The sequence below is a fragment of the Cynoglossus semilaevis genome, chromosome 11, assembly GCF_000523025.1.
Source record: "Cynoglossus semilaevis isolate Cse_v1.0 chromosome 11, Cse_v1.0, whole genome shotgun sequence".
NCBI lineage: Eukaryota > Metazoa > Chordata > Actinopteri > Pleuronectiformes > Cynoglossidae > Cynoglossus > Cynoglossus semilaevis.
Window position 1 is genome coordinate 16,889,594 of NC_024317.1, and position 24,161 is coordinate 16,913,754.

The 24,161-nt window shown below is 39.3% G+C and overlaps 2 protein-coding genes across 3 annotated transcripts; one reads left to right on the forward strand and one right to left on the reverse strand.

Moving 5' to 3' along the window:
* Window positions 1-42: 42 nt before the first annotated feature.
* Window positions 43-8,085, reverse strand: idh3b (isocitrate dehydrogenase (NAD(+)) 3 non-catalytic subunit beta). 2 transcript variants are annotated; one of them, XM_008321019.3, is made up of 11 exons: window positions 7,929-8,085; window positions 7,034-7,207; window positions 6,519-6,639; window positions 6,338-6,398; window positions 6,104-6,236; window positions 5,799-5,932; window positions 5,606-5,708; window positions 5,224-5,370; window positions 4,454-4,548; window positions 4,250-4,310; window positions 43-799 (listed from the first exon to the last, which is right to left on the reverse strand). In XM_008321019.3, exons 1-11 carry the CDS (start codon window positions 7,968-7,970, stop codon window positions 722-724), a joined length of 1,149 nt encoding a protein of 382 aa, XP_008319241.1. In that variant the 5' UTR covers window positions 7,971-8,085; the 3' UTR covers window positions 43-721. The 2 variants fall into 2 exon arrangements, with proteins under 2 accessions (XP_008319241.1, XP_024916238.1); XM_025060470.1 differs by lacking the exon at window positions 43-799 and adding an exon at window positions 1,442-3,216.
* An 861-nt stretch (window positions 8,086-8,946) lies between these two features.
* wdr1 (WD repeat domain 1) lies at window positions 8,947-16,574 on the forward strand. The gene is made up of 15 exons (XM_008321017.3): window positions 8,947-9,105; window positions 10,406-10,527; window positions 11,141-11,231; window positions 11,438-11,585; window positions 11,879-12,059; window positions 12,377-12,454; window positions 12,558-12,638; window positions 13,065-13,298; window positions 13,388-13,475; window positions 13,834-13,990; window positions 14,170-14,251; window positions 14,357-14,467; window positions 14,934-15,104; window positions 15,192-15,336; window positions 15,717-16,574. The coding sequence occupies exons 1-15, from the start codon at window positions 9,090-9,092 to the stop codon at window positions 15,821-15,823; spliced, it is 1,812 nt and encodes a 603-aa protein (XP_008319239.1). The 5' UTR covers window positions 8,947-9,089; the 3' UTR covers window positions 15,824-16,574.
* The last annotated feature ends 7,587 nt before the right edge of the window (window positions 16,575-24,161 follow it).

A 24,161-nucleotide genomic window follows, 5' to 3' on the forward strand; every position in this document is an offset into this window, starting at 1 on the left:
TCTAATCCAAATCTATGTACAAATAGACAACTTCTGACGTTATTTTCACAATCATTTTATTTGTTCCGTAATTTTCCACATCTTTTGACCAACTTTTTTAAATTTTAAGACCTATCTTTATCTTCTCAAACATATTTCAGTAACTTTATGCAAACTGTAGCCATTTCTGGCATCTCTCTCTCTCTCTCTCTCTATATATATATATATATATACTGTATATGTCTTTAACACACACACAAGCCTTTGGACCTATTATTGCAAACTCCAGGTGTCAATAAGTCAAGTCAAGACAGCTTTTTATTGTATTTCCCAAATTCCCAAACATTTTTTTTGTGTGGAAGAATGTACATATATAGTCAATACTATACTGTAATTATATCAACAACACGAAGTACAGTACAATGTGCTCTGCAATTGGAACAAAAACAAGCAACAATGAAGAGAATGGTAAAACCTGGAAGTGAATAAATACATAGATAAATAAGGTGACATGTGTAACTATACACATCTAAATTCTTAATTTTTACTTTTTTTTAATCATGTCTTTTCTATCGACTTAAAAGAGAATAAAAACAGCAGTTTTATGATCTGAATGTACTGTAATGGAGGTGAAAAAGATGGAGGAGCTGTTCAACCAAATGTATACAATCAGTCAAGAGCTTGGTCTAGTGGAGGTAAATTAAAAAGTGTTGGTGAATATACGTCAGCAGTTGTCAGCTCTTCACACTCCAAGGTTGGCGATGACAGCCCGGGTGAACTCGTCACTGGTGGCATAGCCCCCCAGGTCTCCAGTACGCACCTGTTGCAAACATGAGGAGAGTGTTTGTTGTTTAGTGTGTGCACAGCTGCAGCCACAAGTGTGCACATGCACTATCAAAGCAAGTGTGTTCAGAATATGACATCAGGGTGCAGTATGGTGAAAACATGCACCACCACCATCCGGTCTGAAAGCCATCTGTGCTTATGTAAAAATGAGCCTGCAATTGGGAAAACACTTTTAACAGCACCTGTGAAACAGCTTTTTGGATCATCACATATGAATTCCAGTGAAATTCAATCAAATCCATTATAACCCATCCATTTACTACATTCAGTTTGCAATTATGCAAACCATTAACTTTCTTCTTGTATTATTACTGGTTCACTCTACGTCCGTTTCTAAGTTGATGGGGTTTTTTTTGTGCTTATGTTTTAACTAATACATTTGTTGCTAATTTGTTGAAATTATATTACATATGTTTCACCATCTTGACAATCGTATGGCGTGTTTTGGTTCAGTTTAAGCGGTGTTTAGATTTTTTTATTTAAATTAACTATTTCTCAGGCAAATTGCATTGAATATGCAAACAATATGCAATGACAGCCATCAATACATTTTGGAAATCTTTATGCATGTGGTTTTTCCACCTAGTACTGAATATCAACATCACATACAAAAAAATATGTTCAAAAGTCATTTATTTAAACAGGTGATACTTAAATTGCAAGTACCATGTATTTGCAGAATACGATTTAAGAACAACATGGGGTAAAACAAATCAGTCGTGACACTGGTGAGGGTAAATAGTAACAACAAAACCACCATTCACACCTCACATTGGAAAACACTTAACTAATAAATCAGAAATTTTAGTGTTTGTTCATATTATCCATTAGAAGAACTAAATAATGTCGACTTCCTATGTACTGCATGTATTCTAAAGCTTTCAGTACTGAGCTGCTGTCAGTGTGAGCACACCGTGAAAGAAGAAGGACCCGGGACGCACCCATACCAATATGTGCTACTCTGTTTAGATTAGTGACTGAAAAGCAGCAACTGAAATGTACTATTGGTGTAAAAGCTCTGCTCACTTTCTGTTCAGCTGGCTGTGTTCACTGTGCAGAAAGTTGGATTTTTTAAAAAAAGTGTTAGCTTGAAGACCTTTCATTTAATACAGAATATAAGTGTTTCGTTTTGGCTGTTCTTCTGTTATGTCCAACATTGTCCTCACTGTGTTTTGGGTTGACCTTGCGCCAACACTGCATATGATATTTCTCACAAAGTTACGCCAGTTTGACGAGTACACAAATGAAAAAACCTTATACTTTAATTAATTTTTTTTAATGGCACCACAACCATACTCTGCACAGTAGGTTCCTCCCTGAAATGTCCACTTTTATCCTGTTCACCTTCTACCATTTTATGCTGTTCAGTGTCCCAAAGGGAGATGGGAACAATCCCAAAGGTCCCAAAGGTCAGTAGGTGAAGGTAGATTGCACCCCAGACAGTACGACTTTTCATCACAGAACTACATGCAGAGACGAACAACCATTCACACAAATAGTCATAGTCATGGGAGATTTATACCAAATCTACATGATTATACCTAGACAAAAAAACTACCCAGATCGAGCGCTAACCACAAGTCCATCCAATATCCTACACTACACACAGCCATACTCAACATTTCTGTGTCTTGAGACAAGGTTGAAAAACAGTTTGGTTATTTCCATATAGTTCCTGTGGTTGGCAATGGAAGCAATTGCTGGTACTTGTTCTTGCACTGACGCCAAGAGGTAGTTTATAATGTGTGATCAACAGCAGCTTAACGGCAGAAATCTTTGGTAGACGCTCCCACACTTTTAGCACCGGCTGTGCTGTGAGAAGACAGTCAGACAGGGGCCAGTGTCACCTATGAAATCTTCTGTTTCTGACGTCTACACCATCTTTCAAACTATTTGCCTCTAAACCTCTTTAATACTCAACGTTTCCAACTGTAATCTGAAATTCACAAACAGCTTTCACTTCTAAGCTAGTTGTAGACAAACAAGCTACGACACATCACAACAGCATTGTTGATCAACTCCAATCAGTAAGGTCAATGTTTTTAATGTCTTTACTATTTGACATACATTGAGTGATCCTTGTCAGGTAACACCTTAAACCTGGTAACAGTTACAACAGCCTTTTTATTGGTGAAAAATACCTTTAAACCCCAACATTTTATCTCTAAGCTCTGCAGGAGTGGACACACATCACAGTCCATAAAACCTGACCTCTCATAAACATGACTTTAGTTCCTGTTCCACAATGACAGGATTATTAGGGTAGAACGCAGTACAGAGAGGGGGATGTGACGCAACATCTTAGTAAACAGATCGATGACGCAGGTTTTCCACAACAGCACGCACAAAGTCACCAGTGGTAGAATAACCGCCAAGGTCTCGTGTCCGTACCTGGGATGTACAGAGGTATAAACACAGACACATACAAACAAGGTTGATTATGGAAACACGACATTAGTCAAAAACAAAGGAAACATAAGGATGGGATGTTCATTTAAATCAAGTACGGTAGGTTAATTCGGCTTGAAATGAACAAAGATTCCTCATGTACAATGACACGTTTAGTGCCCGTGGCAAAAACATACAAATGTCCAAGCTCCAGTATCGGTATCAGACAGGAAAGATTTGTATCAAGCCGTTCTGAGTCAAAATGATTTTGATCAAAGGAGAGACTAACAAATTCAGCATTTCTGACAGTTCCCATTTCAGCCATGGAAATCAACGCACTTCATGCAAGTGTCTGTAAGTCAGTAGTCAGTTAGAGTTAATGAGTGGTTAGAGAAATAACATGAGAAATAGATGAGGGTTATAAAAAAGACCTAACATCACTGAGTGTATATACTGATATACAGTATATATAAACCTAAAAATCCCTTTTCTCGCAAACAGTATTTCATTCATCCAACTGAGAGAGACTTAAGAACCTGCAAAAACCATTTAAAAGACCACTACTGACAATATTGTGATTGCAAAGAAGACCGAGGGTCTTGAAGCAGTTATTGGCTTGTGTTGGTCAATGACACATCAGTGATTGACTTCATTCATACAGTTCAGTCTGAATGTTCTGGATCTGTTGAACAGTTGAATTTATGACAGGTTATGACTTCCTGTGTGATGTTAAGGTAACCTGTAGAATGTAGAATGGTGTGAAAATAATAATAACTGTTTTATTGATTTCTGAAGGAGTCGTATCCTTTCATATCTTACAGCAGACCCACACATAGAGGCAAAGACAAATCATTTCTTGTCTTGACTTCTCGAGGACATCTTCATACATTTAAAGTTAATTGTAGGAGAATTGATCAAAATAAGTTGCCATGCAGACTGAATATATGTTAGTGTTGATGTTAGAGTTAGGTTGTTAGTGCATGTTTCTACCAGTCAGCACAAGTTGATCATGTAAGTAAAACATGCGCACACTCACCTTGCCTTGCTTGATCACCCTCTTCACTGCATCTGACACCATTTGGGAGTGATATTCTAGACTGCAACACAATACAGGGGGCTATTTAGCCGTGTCCACATATGTCCACATTCAGACACACAAGCACTTGGTGCTTTCTGGTGACACCTAAAACAAGTTAAGCTGGTTGTAACTGTTTCTTTAAGGAATGGGGTTTTGACCTACCTGAGGTGTCTGAGCATGTTGGCTGCACTGAGCAGCATAGCTGTGGGGTTGGCAATGTTTCTTCCTACAGCTTGTGCAAAGGGGTGCCGTGCACCCTGAAAGAGACAAAAGACAACAGGCATGTTATATTGGTGTCATTTTCAAAACTGTATTAATGTGACCTTTGCTTAGCAGATTAGTGTCAAGATCAGAACGGGACTAGTACTTTACTTAAGCAGTAAACCTAGTCCTATTCCTCGGTTTTAGCAGCAGTGACCCTCAACCCCTGGTCTACTGACTAGACTGTATGCAAAGATATAATTCTTGCTTTAAGAAATTAATACTTTTTATGTCCTTTAAAAAAATCCTCGATTTATTATAAGTAATACAAAGTATGGAATATTTTTGAGTCATATTTCAGTGTCATTCACTATTCACTTCACCATCAATGGTCAATGGTTCCATCAGAAAAAAAGTATTACTTATTCAATTATTTGAGTTGATAAAGAGGCATTTATTCATGTAGCAGCTCAATCAATTCTATTTTTCAGAAATTGCTGGTTGAAAGACTACAAAACAGCAGCTTGAGACAGGAAATTGATGGCTTGAGGCCTTCATAATAAAAGACAATAAATCAGAAAAGAAGTATTTACAAGTATAGAGATAGTAGTATTATTGTTTCCCCTCAAGTCACAGGTTTTACATTAGGTTTTGGACTGAAAGGGCCACATTCATTTTCCACTTCCACTGACTGGCTCTGAAAATACCTACAAACAAGTGAGAACACTTACCGTCTCAAATACTGCATACTCTGCACTGTAGCTTTCACCCGGAACAACCCCCGCTCCTCCGACCAGTCCCGCTGCCAAGTTATCAATGATGTTACCGTACAGGTTTGGCATCACCAGCACATCAAACTGATAGGGGTTCTGCACCAACTGCAGCAATATAACAGACAAGCCAGACGTGTTTGTCAACTGAGAAAGCTGTTAAACTAACAGGAATAAAACATAGCATCACCTTTCCTCCTTATATTGAAAATATAAAATACAATTTAGTATTAAAACCCTGTAATCATAAAAAAAACCCCCGAAATCTAACATGCAAGGAGTGTCAAAAGCACAGAATACATATTTTATCTAAACATGTGTGTGTTAGGATGTATGTATTTACCTGCATACAGCAGTTATCAATAATTATGGTCTCATATTTGATTTTCGGGTACAGCTGTGCTATCTCTGCACAGCTCTGCAGAAACAGGCCATCACCTAATTTCCTGTAATGATACAAAAGATGAAATCCAGTTTAATTCAGGTCCAGATGTGGAGAGTGTTAGGAATAAAAAAAAAAGCACCAATTTTCTTACATGATGTTGGCTTTGTGAACAGCAGTGACCTTGTTCCGTCCCTTCTTAGTGGCGTAATCAAAGGCAAACTTGGCAATTCGCCGTGACTTCACTCTCGTGATGATTTTCAAACATTCAATCACACCTGTCACACTCTGAGGAGCAAGGGAAGCCACAAATATTTTTTAATTTAAATGTTTCATAATTTTTGTTTGTATTGTAAGGGTTTAACCTGAAAAATCCCACACACATGGAAGTATTCATTAACATTAACACAACCCATTGGTGAAAAGCAGTTGAAATAAAAGTTGTGACTATGTCTTTACCTCATGTTCCAAAGAGCTGTACTCTCCCTCAGTCTGTTCACGGATGATGACAAGGTCCAGATTGTTGTGCCGAGTGCTGTAGCCTGGAAGGCTGTTCACGTGGACCACATTAGCAAACAAGTCCAGTTTACGCCTGTGGAAAAATATTGAAAAAAGAAAAAAAGATATTGTTAAATTTGGAACAAATTTAAAGAGAACATTTCAAACACACCAACACACAATGCCTTGCATTACCTTAATCTCATTTCAAATGAAGCCAGTTCCCCTTTGAACTCCATGGGTGTGTGGATTTTTCCTAAACAGCCACATTTGTTTTTTTAAACACTTTATTTAACGCTTGTAAAAAATGTCATTTTTATATATTATTTTATTCATTTTTATGAAAATATTTAAATTATTATAATCCCATGCCCACCTTTCATTGCCACTCTATTGGTTTTCATAGAATTCAACACCTCATCCAGTTTCTCTTCAGTGGCCATGTTCTGCACCTCACTCAGGTGGAACTCCTCAAATTCCACTGGGACATCTCCTGCCTGAAGTAGAAATCAGTGACATGTGAGGGGGAAAATAAATGACTTCAAAAAGTTATACATTTTTTACATCAGGTTTTGTTTATGTGCAATGCTTTCACACTCAGCATGTTGACATTTAGCTGATCAGAATTCTACAAGATACTTCTCACAATATTTTATGTCATATTTTTTCCTCTAGTGCCTATAGTACGATTGCTAGTTTCAGATATTCATAGATATTCATTTCAGAGTTCATATTCAATAAGGTCATTTTAACTTTATAAACTACAATCCCTAGAATCTACTAAGAGGTATTTAAAAAAAAGATTAATTTATTTTAGAAAACAAACTACAGACTCATTTATTAACTGATGGTAACTAAGGGTTATGAAAAATGAGTTCCATTCAAACATACCTTAAAGACTTCCTTAACAGCAGTCATCAGCTCAGGTCCTACTCCATCCCCTGGCACCATCGTTACCTTGAAGGTGGCATCTGCACGGGCCGGCGCCGCCTCTGGGCCACAAACATTAGCAGATAAACTCAGAGGTCGAGAGGCCAGCTGCTGCCATTGAAGGCTGTAAAGGTCCTAAAAGACACAAGGAAAATACACTGACATTGCTGAAGGAGGGGGTTTCGAATCTGTTACTGAATAGGTGTCAGCACAAGATTAACGTGCAACTTATTCAAGTGACACATTATGAACTTTACAACTCATTATACTGTACATCATAACAAGAGTTAGACAATATGATGTACAGCTGAATATGCAGGTTAAGGATGTGAGATGTGTTCTCATCTTTTCACTTATAATATTAAACAAATAGAAAAATATGTACGTACCACTAAATACTAGAGCTTTCACAAAGAAAGCACAAAAAGCTAAGCTTTTCATAACAAACAATTGTCTCACGCGTTTCAGGTTTTGTCATTAATGTATGACAAAAATTAAGGATTATAGGTGTGTCATGTGTAAGAAAAGGTAACGGTCAAAAATACGAGGATGTTGAAACATAAATGGTTTAAATTAGCGAAGAAATTGCTCGACGTTAGCGGAATTGGGTAGAGATTAACTAAAGTCATGAAAAAAAAGTAATTTAATCATTCATTTTGGTACATTTGATGAAACAAAAGTAAATCTGTCATCACAACACACTATCTGAAGGTGAACGGAGTCAAGAGCTGGACCTTAACGATAGGGCGGGTTATCTGTAACGCGTAACAACCGCAAAACAAAACCCACCTAAGCGCAACAGGTGGAATGTTACCAAAAGCCGCCTTAACAAATCAGATAAAAACTGCACTCTCACCTTGACCACAGCTCCTAAACTTCTCCTGAAGACAGCCGCCATGACAGTTCCTATACCACAGTGACGTAGAGCACTGCGTCTGTAGTGCACGATGAACAACTGAAATAGTTACCATCAAGTCGCAGCGACCCCAGTAGGACGGAGGGGGAAATAGCAAAATGGTAGAAAGGCACCTAGAATTGAAGACTACAAATAACTTAAATATAATACACCCAAATCACTAAACCTATGAGCTTTGTCTTATTGTACAGCAATATAGCTACAATTAGCTACAATTAAACATTTTAAACAAACACAAAAATAAAAATATACTAGGTAAAAAATGGCTTGCCTCTATATCTATTAAAATCAGGGAAGAAACAAGCAAAAGTAAGCTAAAATAGGTCATTATTAAATTACAACAAATATAAACATAATACAATCTTTGTCCATTAGACAGAGCCACTCTTTCTAAACAATACATTAAAACACATCTTTTATATTGTAAAATATTATTTACAACTACCTTGGATTTTGTATTGTAATAAAAATATAAATGTGAGAGATTAGTTAACCTTACACAATCAAAGTAAACATTAGACATACTAAGACTTGTGTATACAGAAACCTTATCACTTCTAAAACTAGGTGCGTCCTTTTTGTTTCCTTCCTGCGTCTCTCTCCAATATACTGGAGACTGGGAAATGGTGCTGACTATCTCGTTCTGATCTGGTCTTTGGCTATCTCTGATCCGTATGCATGAGACCATTGTCAATCTAAAGGTCAAAATAATGTTTATCGGCGACAGGTAAAATACAATTACTTTTTTTATTTTATATTTATTGTTGCCCTCTAAAATCATTATAATATCCCATACATCCCCTGGAAAAATGATGTCCCCACCCCTGATGAGCAATTCATAAAGGCACGAAAACGACGGCGACTGATTGGCGTGCTCGTGAGCCTGTTAGACAAGAGTCAGGGTAAATGTTCTCCATTGGACGCAGTCAATAGAATGGTGGCATGTGAGTTGACTATATATGGACAAAGCCAGACAGCGAGGAACAGCTCTCGCTTCCGTGTTGGTGTATTCGGGGTGCACTGTCAGGGAAGCTCCACATTCTTAACTCTTCTTTATTTTTTTTCATCGTTGGGCGATTTAAAGAAGATCAGCGGACAACTATGGCACTCGAACCCAGTAAGTCTTATAATTTAAATATAAAATGTTATCGACAGAAAAGAAACATTACTTCAGCTGCTGCTGAAACTGTTAGCTTGTAAACGTAGCCTCACCCATACAGACCTGCATGATTATGAGACTTCGTTTCATACAAATGTAAAAAGAAACAACATTGAACACCGTTGGTGTTCGAGCTAACACCGTAGCGTCACTCCTTTTTTTAAACTATATATCATCATAATTGTTCTTCACATACCAAAAGGAATCACGTTTGTTATGAAGGCTTTTCCTTGATAGTTAGCATAACCGAGCGCTAACGTAAGGCAGGGGAAATAGTTCTGCTGACATCACTTTGTTATGACATGTTCAGACAGGAACAGCTGTAGGAAAAATGGCAAAAAGAACTGCGGCAGTTTATTATCATATAGAAGGAGTCAAGTGGTTATGTTTTGAACAAATATGCTTTAATTGGTTATTTAAGAGCTAATGCGGAAGTAATTGCCCCAACCTTTTAAAGGCACGACATAACCACTATTTTGGTCTTTTATCTTACATCCCTGTACTTTTTTAACCTGTTATTGTGATACCTTGATTTAGCTCAGCTGTGGTATACATGTTTTTTAAGATCTATTTAATAACATACCTTCGAGTTTCAAAATGTATGTGAAATTTGTATTTCTCAGAGGGGTGGTTGAGCTGCAATGAAAGAAAAGCCTTTACAAGAATTTGAAAATAAATGTGAAAACCTTTAAAAAAAAAGGTTTTGAATGATTGTACTTTGAAAACCTTTTTTTAAAAAAAAAAGGTTTTGAATGATTGTACTTCAGTGACGTTTCCAGTTATTTCAACCAATATTTGAGTTTTACATTTTAACCTTACTCCAACACTGATTATTGACTGACAGCTACTGTAGAAATTATATAAGATATTATATAATGTACATGAAAGCAGCAACTTCTGCAATGTTAGTTGACAGCATTGCATCAGGAACCGTTTGCCGGACATCCTGTTGGGCAATTTAGGTGTAAATTAGCGTGTCCTCACATACTCGCACTGATTTTGAGAGATAAGATCCATTTATTTCTGTGGGTTGTAAAAAGTGTCTGTGTAACACATTAAACTCCTTATAAAGGTAAATCTCTAACTCGTATATAAGAGGGTGACACAAATTAGAAGTACACATGCATGTTTATTTGCAGGTGTTTCTGGTTTTAACATCAGATCAGTCCGACTGACCCATGTCGTCCATGTTGTATTGTCTGCATAGGAAAGTGTTCAAGTGTGTGTCAATTACTTATCCCACCACTTCTTCTTTCAGAGAGCATATTTGCCGGGCTTCCACAGATGACGAGGGGAACCTCAAAGGTTATCGGAGGTGATCCTAAAGGCAACAACTTCCTGTACACAAATGGAAAATGCGTCATCATCAGGAACATTGATGTAATAATTATCTTTTTTTTTTCCTTTTGTGATAGTTTGAATCCAGCTGTGTGTTCATGTATCTCTGACCTATGTATTCACAATACACAAGAAAAAAAATGTTGTTTGCAGTTATGTTTACTTTCATTAAAGTTAGTGAGCTTGCCCTCTTTTTTTAAATCTACTGTCACATGTATATGTACAGTTAAGGACAAAATACTACTAATTATTTCTATTTTTTCATAGTACTTTAATACAGATCAAGATTTTTAAATTTAACAAAAAATTCCCTACATCCTTGATATGAACCTTATTTTTCTCTCTTCTTCTAATGTGTCGTTGAACCAAGCATAAGTCTGTGGGAAGTACCCACAAAAACTCTAGAACGCAGTCTGGAATTGTATCACATTGAAAAACTGGAGTGAAAAAGATTGGGCTAAAACACCTATTGGTACTGGTAACAATAGTTGACACTATAGGCTAAAACACCTAACTGAAAAGCTATGTGTAAAACAGGTCAAACTGGACATGCTTGCAGTGTCAGCTTTTATGTTTTACTGCCAGTGCTGTAGGGACATTAAGAATGTTACCTCGACCAAAACAAGCTTCTAAAGTCTGTCTTTTTGTCCCGCAGAACCCAGCTATCGCGGACATCTACACCGAACATGCACACACGGTTACCGTTGCCAAGTATGCTCCCAGTGGATACTACATTGCATCCGGAGGTAAACAGCCGTGTTTAGTTAAAACCCAAATCATTATGCCAGCAAATACAAGAGTGTCTGATTTTCTTTTAATCCAAAAATGAGTGAGAATGAATAACTTATTTGCCTGTAATGATTTTAAGGTAAAGCCAAGCATTTTTGGTGTTGTTACCATTTTCTTTGCAATATTTAATAGTATCATATTGTTACTATTTCCAAACCAACAGATGTAACTGGAAAGATTCGTATCTGGGACACCACTCAGAAGGAGCACATACTGAAGAACGAGTACACCCCTATTTCAGGCACCATTAAGGACATTGCATGGACAGAAGACAGCAAGAGAATCGCTGTTGTTGGTGATGGGCGAGAGAAGTGAGTAATAACACAAATTAATACCTAAAATGTTGGAAGACTGGTTTGATCACAAAGTGTTCGACAGTTTTTACACTTCTTCATTTTATTAAGTCGCAAACATCAGGAGTGAGTGAATTCTGAAGGGAGCCTCTTCAGTTGCCAAAATCACTTAAGTCCTGTTTATCTTTTTGGTAAACAAAATTAGACACTTTTTTTTTTTTTTTTTTTTTTGTAGATTTTATGGCCCAACCCTTCTCTCCTCTCAGATGTAACACAGACTGCAGCTAATGGGCACTGTTCTCCATCTTTAGGTTTGGAGCTGTGTTCCTCTTTGACACTGGTTCCTCCGTGGGTGAGATTAGTGGTCACTGCAAGTACCTCAACAGTGTGGACATAAAGCAGACTCGTCCTTACCGCCTGGCCACTGCCAGCGATGACACTTGCGGTGGCTTTTTCGAAGGACCTCCCTTTAAATTCAAGTTTACTTTACGTGTAAGTAGCTGTGTGTGTGTGTGTGTATATATGTGTGTTCTTTTTTTTAATGTCTTTATTTAATTTGTCCACAAGCTGGATTTTTGGAAATGTCGGCTTCCAGGACTGTAGATTAAATTAGTTCTCTCATTAGACAATATATATTGGTTTATTAATTTGAAAGAAGACAAGTGTCGACTGTCTGTTATGAATTAATTCAATTGCTCTGTGAATGTTTTGGCATGTCCTGGCTGCTAAAGACTGGAAGAGAAAAGAACTGATTGTGGTTTTTTTTTAATTATTGTTTTTTAAATTTTTATTACATCCTTTGCTTTCAGGATCACAGCCAGTTTGTCAACTGCGTACGCTTCTCTCCAGATGGAGGCCGTTTTGTCACAGCTGGTGCTGATGGTCAGGTTTGTATGAAGGATTGTCTAGAGACACATTAACTCCTTAATCACATTCGGATTGCATGGAGAAACAATCATGTCCATGTCTTCTTTTAATCAACTCCCACAGATGTTTATCTACGATGGAAAAACTGGTGAGCTTGTGAGTTCTCTGGGTGGAGACAAGGCTCATAATGGAGGGATATATGCTGTAAGTGAAGGTTTTTTTTTTTTTTTTTACTGTAAACCTGGATGAAAGGACGCACTAGTCTGTTCCCCTCTGGTCAGACTAACGTTTGGTTTCATGTGGCCCAAAACTAATTAAAATTAAGAAACATCATTAGGGTTAGAATTAGCAATGGCTTAATACAACTTTTTCATGTCAAACCGATACATTCTTTTCTCCTCCAGTATGCCACAAGCTGACGTTGCTGAGGCGATAGTGTCCATGTTTACAGCTAGGCCTGTGACGATAACGAATTGTGCTGGACCATATATTCTTCCACAAATTATTGCGATAATATTGTCAACATTTTAAGACCAAATTAACCACTAGTAAGGCATTTTAAGTCATTGCAGAATATATTGTTGACAAGGATAATTTGCATTTTTCTTTCTTTTTCGAATCCCTCCTCAGATCAGCTGGAGTCCTGACAGCACCCAACTGATCTCTGCTTCAGGAGATAAGACGGTGAAACTGTGGGATGTCGGGGCAGCTACAGCAGTTACCACCTTTAAAATGGGCACTGAGGTTTCCGACCAGCAGCTGGGCTGCCTGTGGCAGAAAGACCACCTGCTGGGCATCTCTCTGTCAGGATACATCAACTACCTGGACAAAAACAACCCAGATAGGCCAATACGCACAATCAAGGTCAGGTTTTTACATTGTTAAATTTACGTCGTAGATTGGTGCAAATACACAGGAAGTACATGTGTTTTAGACCGTGTGTCATTCTACAGGGTCACAGCAAATCTATTCAGTGTCTGACGGTGCATAAAAGTGACGGGCGATCATACATCTACTCTGGGAGTCACGATGGACACATCAATATCCTTTACAATCATGGATCAGTGATACCAGATACTGAGGACATGCTGTAGTTGGAAGTGATTGGATTTTTTTTTTTTTTAAGTGGTTGTGCACATAATCTTATTTAACTAAAAATGTGATCTGACTTTCTCTGAAGTTGGTTTATTTTTTAAAAAAGTTGTTTTTCATATTAAACTATCATGAAAATGGAATTTTAACGATAACATTTGTTATTTCTTAAGCTATAAATAGTTTGTCATTGTCTGCAGCAAAGTTTCTAGCTCTGCTAAATTTGATTTGATCACCTTTCCTTTGCATCAACAACTACAAAAGTCCATCAGTCAGTAGTTAATGCTGTCCTTAACTTAGACTGCACATTACTGGGATTCTGAAACAGGAGAGAACGACTGCTTCTCTGGTAAGGGTCACACCAACCTGGTGAGCAAGATGGTGGTTGGTGAGGAAGAAGAGCTGGTGACGTGCAGCATGGATGATACACTGCGCTACACCAGCATTGGCAAAAAGGAGTACAGGTAGAGCACTGTGATCTGATCCTGATGTGAACACACAATGACTGTGTAGTTGACGATACCTTTATGCCTGAGTCAGTTTGAACTGCAGTGGAATCAATCTAAATGTGGAGTCTATACTTTGGTTTCTCAGGTTATTGAATACTAATCCTGTGAATTACTTTTCTCTTTTGTGTCATCAGTGATGTGGTGAAGATGGAATCCCAGCCTCAAAGTGTGTCAGTAGCATCAGGAGGACTCTCATTGGCTGTGTGCATTGGAAGAGTAAGTCACTTTTACACAGTTGTCCCTTTAAATGATTCTTTAAATTTAACTTCTTTGCCAAAAATCTAAGACCATGTGTTTAACTTGCCTCTTTTCTACTTTTAGGTTGTTTTGCTGAAGAATAAGAAAGTTGTCTTTACATTAGAGAATCTTGACTATGAGCCGACTGTAGGCGTTCTCCACCCTGGGGGCAGCACTGCTGCTGTTGGAGGAAGTGTAAGTGTGCAAGAAACTTGTCCTGTCAAACATGAATCCAGTTGTCACAGTTAACACCTGGAGTTTGAAACTCCCTGATATGTTAAAAACAACTAAAGGTATTTTTCTATGTTCTACACAAGAAGTCACCAAATAAAACAACTAAAGGTATGTTCTACACAAGAAGTCACCAAATATATATTTGTCAGAGGACCACAGTTGTTTTGCACAGTCAGCTGGACACTCAAATAAAATATAACTGAAAAATTCACATTTTCTCTAACATTATCATTTGATGTTTACTTTGCAATCCAGTTGTGGGCCAGATTTGGCCCCCCAGGCCACCAGTTGATGGTCACTATTCTACACTTTAGCTTCTACTTCTTCTCTCACATACCGTCTCTGCTGTTGTGACATTCAGTTTATTTCTTTGTGGGACATGGATAGGTTTTCTTTTTCTTATTTTTTGTTTCCTTTGTCTCCACAGGATGGAAATATATACCTGTACTCTGTTCAGGGCAACACTCTGAAAGCTACGGAAAAACTGGCGCTGACTGGTCCAGTGATAGAGTTGGCCTACTCTAACGATGGAGCCTACTTGGCTGTCATTGATGAGAAGAAACTCGCCACGGTCTTTACTGTAGCAGATAACTACTCGGTAAACATTTGTTACTGCTCATATGTCAGGTTTTATCCAGAGATGTGGTGAAAAGTTGACCAGGATATAATTCCTTTTTCCTCCTAGGTTAAGAATATGTTTTACGGACACCATGCTAGACCTGTGTCCTTGGCCTGGTCACCTGACAACGAGCACTTCGCAACTGGTGGAATGGACATGTTGGTGTTCGTGTGGGCGGTCGGTGATGCAGACAATAGAATCAGGCTCCCAGGTAAGACGTGCATCATGTACGCCTCTTTAACCAGCATTCTGGACATAAACGACCTCAGGCGCGCCCATGTCATTCTGTTGGTGGTAGTCTACATATGAAATACAACATTTCAAATGATTGTTTGATCAAAGATGAGAAAGCGTTACTTTGAGTAGTTAAAAAAACAACAGTCAAAATACAAAGAAACATTTAGCCAAAAGGTGGTAAAAAATATTGTCCAGAACAAAAAAAATCAGCAATTTAAATAAATGATAATCTAAATAAAGATAAAATTAGAAAATTACATCTATAAATATTGCTGATGCACTACAAACAGTTAATCTCCCTTGTTGATTTACAACGGTGCTAATTGATTTTATCGCCTATCCTCGTGTGTGCAGACACTCACAGGTTGCACCACATCAGCAGCCTGGCTTGGATCAACGAGAACACGCTGGTAACCACCTCCCACGACGCCAGCATCAAGCAGTGGACTATTAAATACTGAGCTTCAAGCAGAACATCCACGTCTCCAAAGACAAAGACTACTGTAGAGCTCGATTCTTGTTCTCTTCTCATTTGCATTTTTTTTAACAGTACTTTAACAATCAAACCATGTGCTCCGTCTGAATTACAAATTCTACTAGACAAAAAAAGCTCCCAGCTAATATCAAGCAGCGCAAAATGCTTTTTGTGTGGCATCAGATGACCACATTTGACCACATTCACTGAAATGAAATGTACAGTGTAACAAACTTGTTTTGTTTGGGGCTGTCACTTTTTGTTCAAAACTTCCAGGTCTGTTCAAATCTGCATTGGAAATAAACAAGTTGATAACAGGGTTGAAACTTCAGGCTGTTTGAAGTAAGGGCGTTACCACCTGAAGCAGATGCTCAACACACTGAACTAACAGACCGAATGAGCAGAAAAAGCCATGAGTGACAGGATAACATTAGAAAGCCGGGGGACATTGTGTGCATTAACGACCGTGTCATGGTCAATCTGTTGGCACTTAGGTTTTGAAAAAAAAGTGACACCCTGGTACTTTTTCTGTTTTTCTACCTTACAGTCAGTCAAATATTTGAAACATTAACATTCCCGAGCTCTAAGCCTTCACTTCACTAAAGCGTTTGAGTGTTTAGGCTCAGTGGATGAAGCAAATGTGTTGGTGTTGTTTATTTTCTTTCAATCAAAATGATTATGTTTGAAAACAAAATGTATCCATTTGGTAACATTCCTAAAAATTGGTCCTAACCACAGATTTCTGTCCGTGTTTATTTGCCTGGGGTGGGTGTAAGGTTTGGAAAGACCTTACTTTTTATCTGATCTTCAGATCAGCTCAAACAGCGCACCAACCTGAGTTAGTTTCACTGAAATGAACAAATAATCAACCAACCAAAAGGCACATTGCTTTCTACTCGAATCAAGCAACTGGCCAACCATTCAGCCAATCTTGCAAAGTTGATGAAACAACAGATTTCATAATTGCAATATCAAAAAAATGACGCAACCCAAGACTTTACCAACGAACACACCACACAACCATCAAACATCTCATCGGACCAGTGATGTCATCATACCCTTCAAACACAAGTACCAGCTCAAATAATAAACCAGCAACCGACACAGAAGGTGCCATTAGGGATATGTTGTTTCTCAGGGAATTGAACCCAGGTCTCTCTGCTCTAAAAGCGTCCCATCTCTCAGGTAGATCTAGTCTGAACTTGCCCGTCCTAACTTACTGAGTAAACACTGATGCTGAGGCCCTGCTGCCCAGCCTAATCATCACAGCCAATAGGAATGGTGAAGAAGAACTTCAACTACAAGGTACCGGACCAATGGCAGGTCCATGTGTCATCAGTGGTGTAGAAACCACTATGTCTCTGTGATGCCTTCAACATTTGCCCAGATGATAAAGTCTAATCTACCTAGTGTCTTTATCAGACAATGATCTCTGCTGCTTCTTATGCAACAGTAGAAAACTTTGACTGATCTCACAGCTGACAGCTACAGGTTTCTGCCAAGAAAATAATTCAAATCAGTATTTTACAGGCACAAAGACGAGTCCTAAACCATTAGTATTCACTGAAACAACCGTGTCAGAGCTCAGACCTGCAGTATCCAGTAGAGAACTCAGGAGGCGCAGTGGAACAAGTCGTGTGAGATACTACGATCCACACCCTCCAGAGAACAAAACAAATAAACAATTCAAACGACAGAGGGCACATGCTTAAAGCATGATAAACCTGCCCAGTCCGTCTCTTTGGATTTCTGCACATGTCCTACAGGGGGTGCTACAGTCCGGTTTTTATTATCACTGAACAAACAACAAGCTGTTTACATTTGTTTAGACACACTTTAGGAGCCTCGTCAGGCCCTGCAGCTGTCATGGAGACGAGGTCTGCTCAGTACAACACAAAAGTATTAGAGGGAGTCATTTACATGTAGTAAATGAATCACTGCATACTTTCAGTTTTCCAACCTATAATACAAACACAGAGAAATATTGGCTTATTCTAAATAAGGTTACACTGCAGAAGACAAGCTTGTTTTTTGGTCTTTTTTTTAAGGAAAACATCCATCTTGTGGTTCATGCCTCACTTCTAGTAACACTCACTCTAGACTGTTCTGGACTGTTCTGGACTGACTGGACCAGTTCAGCTGGGGCAAAGGGTTTGTTTCCTAGGCAGGGGGAGAGGAAGGGGGGACATTTTTATTTATAACAACCACGACGGTCAGAAACATTTAATATCATTTATATTTGCTTCATAAACTAGAAGCACAAGAAGACTGATTAAAAAAAGGCAAAGTTACATAGACCCACCTACATCTTTAGGATTATACTGTTATTTAGAGTTTACAAAGGCATTGTGTCGCTTCCTTTCACTTCACATTTACATTCACATTCCAGTTTCTATTGTTGTTATGGTTTTATTAAGGTCACCTTTATTATGGCGTGTGAAAGTCGCTGTGTTTTTCAGTGACCGCGGTGGTTTATGATGAAGATGTAAGTGTGATCAGCCTGGAGGATGTTGGACAATAACAATCTGAAGTGACGTAACACAAACACACACATCCATGCGTACACATGAACTGTGGAGAGAGTTGGATAAAGTGAGAGGTCGCTGACTAAAGTGAAGAAACACTTTCATGTTCTTGTCCTTGTGTCGTCTTCTCTGTCTGTTCTTGTGATTCTGTTCTTACACTGTTCCTCAAAGAGTTCCAAATTTCCATTCTTATTTCTCAGTTACAGTTCTGTGCGTCTTTAATAACTTTTTGATTTTAAATTTGATGAAAGGATTTCTTTTTTACATCCCAAGCTGGTCATATAATTAGGAGCATTTGTTAATGTTTTATTTACATAGTGATTAAGTCTGCCTTATTTAGAAAAAAATCAAATGATTATCCTAAATATTAAGTATCCAGTGTCCATAAGTGTTTTGGCAAGGGAGTACATATTAATAACCTAAAAAATCTAAACCCCATTTCCAAATAAATCTCATTTTCTACAGCTGCAATAATAATTTAGTAATTGTCTTGGGTATTATTTGGTGAAAAAGATGACACTAAATATCCTTTTCCTTTTAAAAGTGTACTGAATGATGAGGATCTCTAATTACCTCCCTCCTGGCAGACCAGCCTCACACTGGGTCGACAGAGTCATGTTTTGTAGATTATGTAGGATAAGTCCTGCCAGTGTCACCAATAATCACCATTTAATTGAATACATTATAAAGATACAACATAAAATGTTCAAACGTGGTTTGTTTGTTTTTTTGCTTACGTTCCCTTATTCTGAATTTGATGTCTGTAACATGTTACAAAAACTTGAACAGTGCAACAAAATACAAAGAAAAGAAAAGGATCTCTCCGATGAGCTCACCTTGACCACCAACACCAGCTCTGTCATGGAGAAGTCGTCAGAGCCTTGAACACAGACACTTAGTCAGCCCCCCCCCCTCCCCTCCCCACACACCACACCAGCAGCACACAAATTAACTCCACCCCCGGCTGCACACATAATAGATTGTACCCACACACCCACACCCCTGCTGGACACAGATTTATGGACTGTGCCCAAACACACACCCACACCCCTGCTGGACACAGATTTATGGACTGTGCACAAACACACACCCACACCCACACACCCCCCCTACAGCCCTGCCACTCTGACCTTCTCACGCCCCGCCCCATGTACATACAATATAGACTGTGTCCTGCTTGCTCACACACTCACACCCATTCTCTTTGAAACCCCATGCCCCCAGCTGGGCCTCACTCTATCTCTCTCTCACACACACACACCCCCCCTACAGTCCTGCCACTCTGACCTTCTCACGCCCCGCCCCATGTACATACAATATAGACTGTGTCCTGCCTGCTCACACACTCACACCCATTCTCTTTGAAACCCCATGCCCCCAGCTGGGCCTCACTCTCTCTCTCTCTCTCTCTCTCTCACACACACACACCCCCCCTACAGTCCTGCCACTCTGACCTTCTCACGCCCCGCCCCATGTACATACAATATAGACTGTGTCCTGCCTGCTCACACACTCACACCCATTCTCTTTGAAACCCCATGCCCCCAGCTGGGCCTCCCTCTCTCTCTCTCTCTCACACACACACACCCCCCCTACAGCCCTGCCACTCTGACCTTCTCACGCCCCGCCCCATGTACATACAATATAGACTGTGTCCTGCTTGCTCACACACTCACACCCATTCTCTTTGAAACCCCATGCCCCCAGCTGGGCCTCACTCTCTCTCTCTCTCACACACACACACCCCCCCTACAGCCCTGCCACTCTGACCTTCTCACGCCCCGCCCCATGTACATACAATATAGACTGTGTCCTGCCTGCTCACACACTCACACCCATTCTCTTTGAACCCCCCTGCCCCCAGCTGGGCCTCACTCTATCTCTCTCTCACACACACACACCCCCCCTACAGCCCTGCCACTCTGACCTTCTCACGCCCCGCCCCATGTACATACAATATAGACTGTGTCCTGCTTGCTCACACACTCACACCCATTCTCTTTGAAACCCCATGCCCCCAGCTGGGCCTCCCTCTCTCTCTCTCTCTCTCTCTCACACACACACACCCCCCCTACAGCCCTGCCACTCTGACCTTCTCACGCCCCGCCCCATGTACATACAATATAGACTGTGTCCTGCTTGCTCACACACTCACACCCCTTCTCTTTGAACCCCCATGCCCCCAGCTGGGCGTCACTCTCTCTCTCTCTCACACACACACACCCCCCCTACAGTCCTGCCCCTCTGACCTTCTCACGCCCCGCCCCATGTACATACAATATAGACTGTGTCCTGCTTGCTCACACACTCACACCCATTCTCTTTGAACCCCCCTGCCCCCAGCTGGGCCTCACTCTATCTCTCTCTCACACACACACACCCCCCCTACAGCCCTGCCACTCTGACCTTCTCACGCCCCGCCCCATGTACATACAATATAGACTGTGTCCTGCTTGCTCACACACTCACACCCATTCTCTTTGAAACCCCATGCCCCCAGCTGGGCGTCACTCTCTCTCTCTCTCACACACACACACCCCCCCTACAGTCCTGCCACTCTGACCTTCTCACGCCCCGCCCCATGTACATACAATATAGACTGTGTCCTGCTTGCTCACACACTCACACCCATTCTCTTTGAAACCCCATGCCCCCAGCTGGGCCTCACTCTCTCTCTCTCTCACACACACACACACACAAACAAACAGAGACATCAACCAACCACCTTTTCAGCCTCACCAGTCTGCCTCAGTCAAAATGGACCGTCCTCAAAAACACCTGTCCTCGACACTTCTTAGGAGCCGCAAAAACACTCAACAAACAGCTTTTTGAATCCATTTCTGTACACCAATGAGAGAGACCGTCATATGTATCATGGAACTGTATCCAATTTCACTCAGGTAATCCTATAACTATTATTAGTTACTTTCTGCAAATAACTAGAGTTTCTACAGCTGTGCACCTATTTTTTGTTTTGTTTCTCATTGAGGTTTAGTGAAAAGGACCGGCCAGATTATCATCAGTGCAGTGTTCAAAAACCGTATCTGTAATTGTTATGTATTAAGGTTGAATTTAATCGAAGACCGCTCCTTTAAAACTTGAGAGCGTTAGCCCCTCCCCCATCTAACTCATGTACCGTTGGGGTCACTCGGTTCTTGCCGTGTCCATGTTACTTGTAAAGAGCCTCAGCGTTTTCACCGGCAACCTTGTTCCAGTCTTCCTTAATATAAAGCATGATTCACATCATGTTATTAAAAAGATATATCAGTAATATTATGGGGGGGTTGTTGCCCCTGCCATGGGTAACTGACACCTCTGTGCAGGCATCATTAATGCGTAATGGACATATAGTTTTTGGAGCAACGTGTGATGCTATATGAGCCACATCTTTCATGCGTTGCATAACATAGAAGATATGATCATCAAACTGCAGCTCTCGTGTCAAATACGTGTAATTATCACCTGTTTATGGTTAGTCAATGTCACTGTGCTGTGACCCTGATGAGTCATTGTTGGAACTGTGAGAACACCTTCTAGGTTGTACTGTATATGGTACGGACGATGAAACCAGTGAGTCACAACTTATGCAACATTTAACAACGTGCTGGAAAAAGAAGGTAAAGGAAGTGAGACTGAAGTAAGCATTCAGACTCTTGACACAGCAAGGCTGTAAATGGAGAAATAAGTACAAGTTGAAGCAGGTTTCCATGGAAGGCAGCAGCTGCAGAGGCAGAAGAACTAGTTTGCAAGAACACACGCAGCAGAGAAACAGTTTCCTGGAACTTCTCTATAAGAAAAGTAGGTTGGCAACATATATTTTAATGGGTTTCATCTGCAAAAACTGGACATTCACTTGGAGCGCCATGATTCAAAAGACTGAATGAAGAGGATGAAACATAAGTAGGTGGAATTCATTTAAATAGCTTTGTGCCACAAATGCCTCATGACTCGTTTGTCACAGTCACAAGATCATTTGCAATGCCAAATAAATAAAGCTGATTGACAACCTACGATCTCGTTGATAAACCTGACGGGTCTTAAAACTACAACATAAACTTTGGAGCAGTTGGAGAGGCCAGGGGAGAGGGACACACCCAAAACAAGTCCAAACAGAGGTAGAGGAGTACAAGTGGAAAACACCACACCTTTATTTTGGACTGTCTATACTGTGTGTTTGACAGGTACACGTTTATAAGTTTGGTTTGCAAAAGGCACAGGTGTAGAATTTAGCAAATAAACAATGTGGGCCAACAAACCAGTTGTTTGAGCTGTATTTTCCCATCAGAACGTAGGAGGAAAATTAAAAAAAAAAAAAATGCTATAAATTGTGCACTAATACTTTGTTTACTGCACATTTTGTTGTACCCCGTGTTACAATGACAATAAAGTCTATTCTATTAGACATCATGATGACTCACCGTGTCAGTCAGTGACTACATATAGTAATGTAAGTCAATATGTAATTACTTAATATGTATGTACAGTATAAAGAGTACTGGCTGAGTGAAGATGGTTACAGGCTTCATCTAACAGGAAGTGTTTACACAGTAAGGACGGTTAACGATTATATAAAATAGCTGTCGTTAAGTGTGCAGTATATCATAATGGGTTGTATGAGTAATAAAAGTATCAACATGAAAATATTAGTTTGAAAGAAATTGTCATCGAGTGTCTACAAAGACTTATTAATTACATTTACTGACAACTACTTGACTAATAAGAAGATGACAATTTTAAAAAGATAAATGAAGCAATAATCAGTTGGTTTATATTAAGACAATAAGACAGAAAAATCACCTAATTATATGATTATGCAGAAATGTAAAAATCCTGAATTAAAAAATTACCTAATTAAATGATTATGCAGAAATGTAAAAATCCTGGGTGTGGCAGGCAAGGAAGCTTTACTGTTCGTCTGTCTCTCACTGATTATACACACAATTCATGTCTGCAAATAAAGGCAGCGTGTGTGTACGTCTTTGAGAGAGTCACTGGAGTAACTTCCTGTGTTGCTACCTGACAGATCAGGTTTAACCTGCCTCTAGTGACTTTCTGAACCCACTCAGATAAACACACACACACACACACACACACACATAAAAACTTCAGTGTAACTTTGTCCCGTGGCTAAACTGTCCCATTGTGTATATTCTCTGGAAATGATGAAAGACATTTTAGTCATCATTGTCGTGGAAATGTGTGAGATGGTTTTACATAATAAAGACATAGCACTTGTTAGGCCAGATATAGTTTTTAAAAAGTGAAAGCTAAGATAAATAATATTTTAAAAAAAATTTAAAAAATAGAATTACACGCCAAAAATTGTTAATGCAAAAAGACTTTACAAAATTAAAATAAATGCTACACCTGCAGGTACGCAGGAGTAAATAACACCCTTTTTTTCTGAACTAAACAATGTTAAACTTAAATAACGTGTAAAACATTAGTGAAACTAAAACACATTTTGTGTTCAATGTCAATTCTTTAGATTTAAGTTTAGTTATTTACTCTAAACCCTGAGAGTTGTTTTTCTTTTTTACCAAAGGGCCCCCCTTTCCTCTGCTGCAAGCTCAGTAAACAAATTAATTGTTTACTAACCAAACCAATTCTATGTGAGTGAACAAAAAGAAACAGGGGACACATAAGTTAAGTCGGCAAAATCAAATTGCAACCTCAGGGATGCATAACGGACTGTTAAGTAGGCAAAATCAAATTGCAACCTCAGGGATGAGTTTAATTTTTACTGAAGTTTTAACTAAATTATTCTTTATCAAAATATATACACAAAAATTCTGGGCT

Coding starts and splice junctions, on each gene's coding strand:
- idh3b (XM_025060470.1), bottom strand. CDS start 7,970: ATGGCGGCTGTCTTCAGGAGAAGTTTAGGAGCTGTGGTCAAG. Junction 4,549..5,223: donor AGTATGCAGTATTTGAGACG/GTAAGTGTTCTC, acceptor TGTCTCTTTCAG/GGTGCACGGCACCCCTTTGC. Junction 3,217..4,249: donor GGGTGATCAAGCAAGGCAAG/GTGAGTGTGCGC, acceptor TGTACATCCCAG/GTACGGACACGAGACCTTGG.
- wdr1 (XM_008321017.3), top strand. Junction 11,586..11,878: donor GTTGGTGATGGGCGAGAGAA/GTGAGTAATAAC, acceptor CTCCATCTTTAG/GTTTGGAGCTGTGTTCCTCT. Junction 15,105..15,191: donor CTGTAGCAGATAACTACTCG/GTAAACATTTGT, acceptor TTTTCCTCCTAG/GTTAAGAATATGTTTTACGG.